Source organism: Chaetura pelagica, unplaced genomic scaffold, assembly GCF_000747805.2.
Source record: "Chaetura pelagica isolate M959 unplaced genomic scaffold, ChaPel_1.0 scaffold11, whole genome shotgun sequence".
Classification (NCBI taxonomy): Eukaryota; Metazoa; Chordata; class Aves; order Apodiformes; family Apodidae; genus Chaetura; species Chaetura pelagica.
The window spans coordinates 3,347,345-3,351,529 of record NW_009952694.1 but is presented as its reverse complement, the minus strand read 5'-3'; the positions used below and the strand labels follow the sequence as shown (position 1 = coordinate 3,351,529).

At 35.2% G+C, this 4,185-nt stretch overlaps 1 protein-coding gene across 1 annotated transcript in view; it reads left to right on the top strand.

Annotated features, from left to right (window-relative positions):
• Positions 1–2,288: 2,288 nt before the first annotated feature.
• Positions 2,289–4,185, top strand: part of SLC25A21 (solute carrier family 25 (mitochondrial oxoadipate carrier), member 21) — a 111,189-nt gene continuing 109,292 nt past the window's right edge. The window contains exon 1 of the mRNA XM_009993865.1: positions 2,289–2,332. Coding sequence (XP_009992167.1) covers positions 2,304–2,332 — 29 coding nt within the window. The 5' untranslated portion in view covers positions 2,289–2,303. The remainder of the gene's footprint in view (positions 2,333–4,185) is intronic.

The window sequence follows — 4,185 nt, the reverse complement described above, 5'->3', positions numbered from 1 at the left end:
GGGGGGGGGAGTGGTGGTGCAGGGAGAGTGAGGAGGAAAAGTTGGAAAAGGAGGTTGGCTGGAAAGGAAAATCCTCATAGGCTATGCCCCCTGCCAGTACTGAAACACTCGACTGCAGCTCTTGCAAAGCACCTGTTGGCAGCTGTTTCGAGTAGTTTATAGGTTTTGGGACAGAGTCAGGACAGAAAACTTATAGTCTGTGTTCCCCGATTTGACACACAAGTTGGCCTTATTTTAGTAAAATAGAAGTCATTCCCGGACGGTAATTATAACAATAAATAAACCTGTTCAGAAATAACAGCTTTCACTTTATAGAAAAAAAGAAAAAAAATATTAAATTGCATTATTTTGAATTACTTTCCTTACTAGTAGTAATAATATTGTCTGGCTGATACCACTTATCTTGTCTTCATTATAACCAGAACTTCAAAACAAAACAATGTTTCATGGAATAGAAAGAAAATACAATAAAACAATGTTCAGGAATGTCAAATTGATACTCTCATTCAAACACAGTGGCAAGAGGCTAGGTGTGTGGGGTTATCTGGCCTGTTCTATGTTTTGCAAACTTTAGATATTAGAGTGGAATGACAGAATGACAGTCAGAAAATTGTGTATGTTAAATTAGGACTTTCTTTATGTCAAGAATTCAGTTTAAACATGTTAACATCTTTGCAACATCTTTCATGTAAACTGCTGTTCAGATACATTTAGTGGAGAATGTTAGCATTATATTTTATGCCTTCCTGTTAGTAACTCAAAAAATGACTTGTGTTTAGAAAAATATTTGCAGTCCTTTGTTGTTATATAAATAAATTATTCTTTCTTAAGAGGAATATATAACAATGATAAATAATATATGTATTTGATATGTAGAACGTATCAAGCAGAAAATAAATAGTCATTTTTCAATATAGGTATTTATTATAGGCTGAGCTAAAAACTCCAACCTTTTATTGGCTAACTCTTTGACTATAATGAGAAATTGCCCTCTGCTAATACTTTGGTTCATTTTAAAAGGCTTACTTAGATAAGTACCTGTATTACTCAGTCTCAATAAAGTTGAAATAGAAAATAGATAACATTTTGGAATTTAATCCTTTCTTACATGTACTTCAAAACATCCACAGTTTTCCTGTTCTACCTGAAACACTAAACATATGTAGCATTAGATTTATTACTCTGGATAAAAAGAGACCATGGATGCTTAAGAGTTTTAATAAATCAGGACACAGAAGGTTCAAAAATATGATAATCTAGTATTTTGGACTTACAGTCAAAATATTTTTTTAGTAATTAAAAATCCTTTAAGATTTGTGTAGTTGTTTTTATTAATCCTGCACATTGACAGATTGCAAAAGTACTCTTTTACTGTGATCCTGAAAAACACGTTTTTATTATATGTTCGCTGTTTGGAATGAAAGCGATATATGTAACAGAGAGAGGAGTAGGCAAATGTGGAAAATTTAAGCAAATATTGAGGAGCTCTGAAAGGTGTCCCTCAGTGATTTATGCTGGGGAGCATTGGCAAAATGTTGGTGCTAAACTTCTGGATTTTTCATGAGGTGTAAAGTGTGTGGAAACAGTAAAGGAACCAACTTTGAAGTTGGTGGTTGCAAGTGTTTTTGGTATATTCCAGATATCTTCTTTCTCAGTATTCCTTACTTGCTGCTTACATCCTTCATTCTTGGCACGGAAAGTCCTCAGCATGTAAATTTAAGTTCTTATGATGAGCAGTGGAGCAGAAAAGGGAGAAGGCAGGACTACGCATCAGCACAGAGCAGGATGGAGAACTCCAACAGCCAGCTTGGGAATCAGCTGTCATTTTCGCATCAAACTTGTCTGAGCCCCCAGTGCTAAGTCTTGCATAATATCATTCTCTTTAGGGATTAGTCTTATATGACAAAGAAGCCAGTGCCAACCTGAACTCCCTTCACTACTTTCTGCAAGATGTTATTTGTTTACAATGCCGGTCGAATGCTCCCTTTGTTCTCAAGTCAGAAAACTAGCAAAAACTGTAATTAAATTGATCAGATAGCCCAAGTCCTCACTTTTCCCACTATAATTAACAGCTAGCACTGTTAACTGTCTAAAATCTGTCATGGTTCCAATATACGACAGAAGAGTATGTTTAATATACAAAGTATGTAAGTACTGTATCATCAGTGATAAATTTAGGTTTCTACTTTACTTTTCAAACTTCAAAAACTATTGGAGTCAATTAAAATTAAACCACTATTTGTACAAATGTTTATTAGCCCTTTTTTAATTTTTATTTCATAGGTCTTGTAGAAATCTGCCTGATGCATCCCCTTGATGTAGTGAAAACAAGGTAAGATTCTGCTTGAACAGGTTTTGTTGACACTGGAAGATATCCCAGTAAGGAGCTGTCAAAAACACAATGCTAGAACTTCTCCAAGTAAGAAAACTTGTGCCTTTAATGGCATTTATATTTACTTATCTGTATCTACAGCATTTGACAGATGGAATTTGAATAGCATGACACATTTCTGATTAGAGTTCATCTAAAGGTGTTAAATGTGTTTCATGACATATTTTAAATCTTGTAACAAAATCCTATAACATGAAGAGGGCTATGGTTAAATTCACTTAGTATATGTATCATCTGCAGTAATGCTTCTATATGTAATTGGGAAAAAGAACATATTGCCTCCAAAATAATTTTCACAAATTTTTCAGACCAAATAAAAATAATAAAACAATGTTCTCTCTGTAAGTTAAGTAACTTCATGTGTTGATCTTTTTTTTTATCTTTTTATCCATCCCTATTTTCATTTCTGAAGATTTGTGCTTGTGTGAATATAAATGATTAAGTGACCTGGAAAATTGTTAAAATTACGTTTTTTAAATGTTGATTGTTGAGATGGAAAAAGAATACCTCTGTTACTGGTTTCTTTAATATCTTTTTGCCTTTCCATGCTTTTTAGTTTTCATATAAATTCATGAGTGTTACCATACATGAAAAGCAAACCAGAATGCAGAAGTATACAATAAGAAGGTGAAAACTTTTCATGCCATGTGGCATGAAAGCATACATAGCATACAAGCAATGCCAGTAATTCCCATATACAGCTCCTAGAGCTCTGTCTAGGTCTCAGTCATGTAGGCAGAAAAGCTTCAGCGGGAGGTGAATCAGCTGCAACCAAGTGATGAGGACAGCTCTTGTCTCTGGAATATTCTTGCAGTCAATTATGTCTTGAGATTCTAGTTCCAGTTAGCCAATGTGTGAGCTCATTATGGGTGTATTTTTTGTTTCTGTTTAAATCACATTCTGGCCTTGAGGTACACTTCTCTGCAACTTGCATTGTGCTGGAGGAGTCTGTCTGTCTGTGGTGGCTGCCCAGCACCAGAGGATGATAATGCAGGCTCCATCTGCATTAACTGATGCTGACGTGCTGCAGGTACTGCTTGGGGCTTGGAGTTTGCTCAGGCAATTCTTCCATATGCCTTCAGAATATGGAATATGTTAATTAATATAGAAACAATACACCTAGTAGTTTGAAGGGTCCTGTCTGCCCCTCCACGTACCACCAAGACCTTGCTAATAAAAAAACATTTACATAAAAAAAATTGAAATTAAAAACTCAGAAGCAACACAGTACAAGCAAAACAAATAGAGGAACAAATTTAAAAGAAAATATGTATCTTACTCTGCTGTCATGTGGTCCTCACAGGATGTGCTTTATTGACTTCATTTTGACAGGTTGTGCTATAACTCACCTATTACTCTCAAGCTTTTGGTTTTACTTCTTCCTGTTTTCCTCTTTGTACTAAACCAGGAGTCATGTTCTTCTGTAGTATAAATGCAGCATCAGTGATTTACTTCTCATGTACTTGGTGCCTTTAAGGCTGTCATCCTACACATCCTTGTATCTCCAGTCTTGGTTGAAAGAACTTACTACATGTCCTCAGAATCATTCACGATTTAGGACACGCCACATACCATATATCATAAAAAAGCATTAACTGCGCATCTGTTCTGATAAACTGGCAACAAGGAGATGTACTTTAAGCTTTCTGATAGAAGTTGCACATACAGTGAACTCTCAGAATACAAGGACGGATTTCCCTTTTACAATTCCAAATTTTACTGGTTTTGTCATAATTTTAGCGTTCAAAATACTAATCAGATCTGAGATACAGGAATGGAAAGCATGAAAGAGT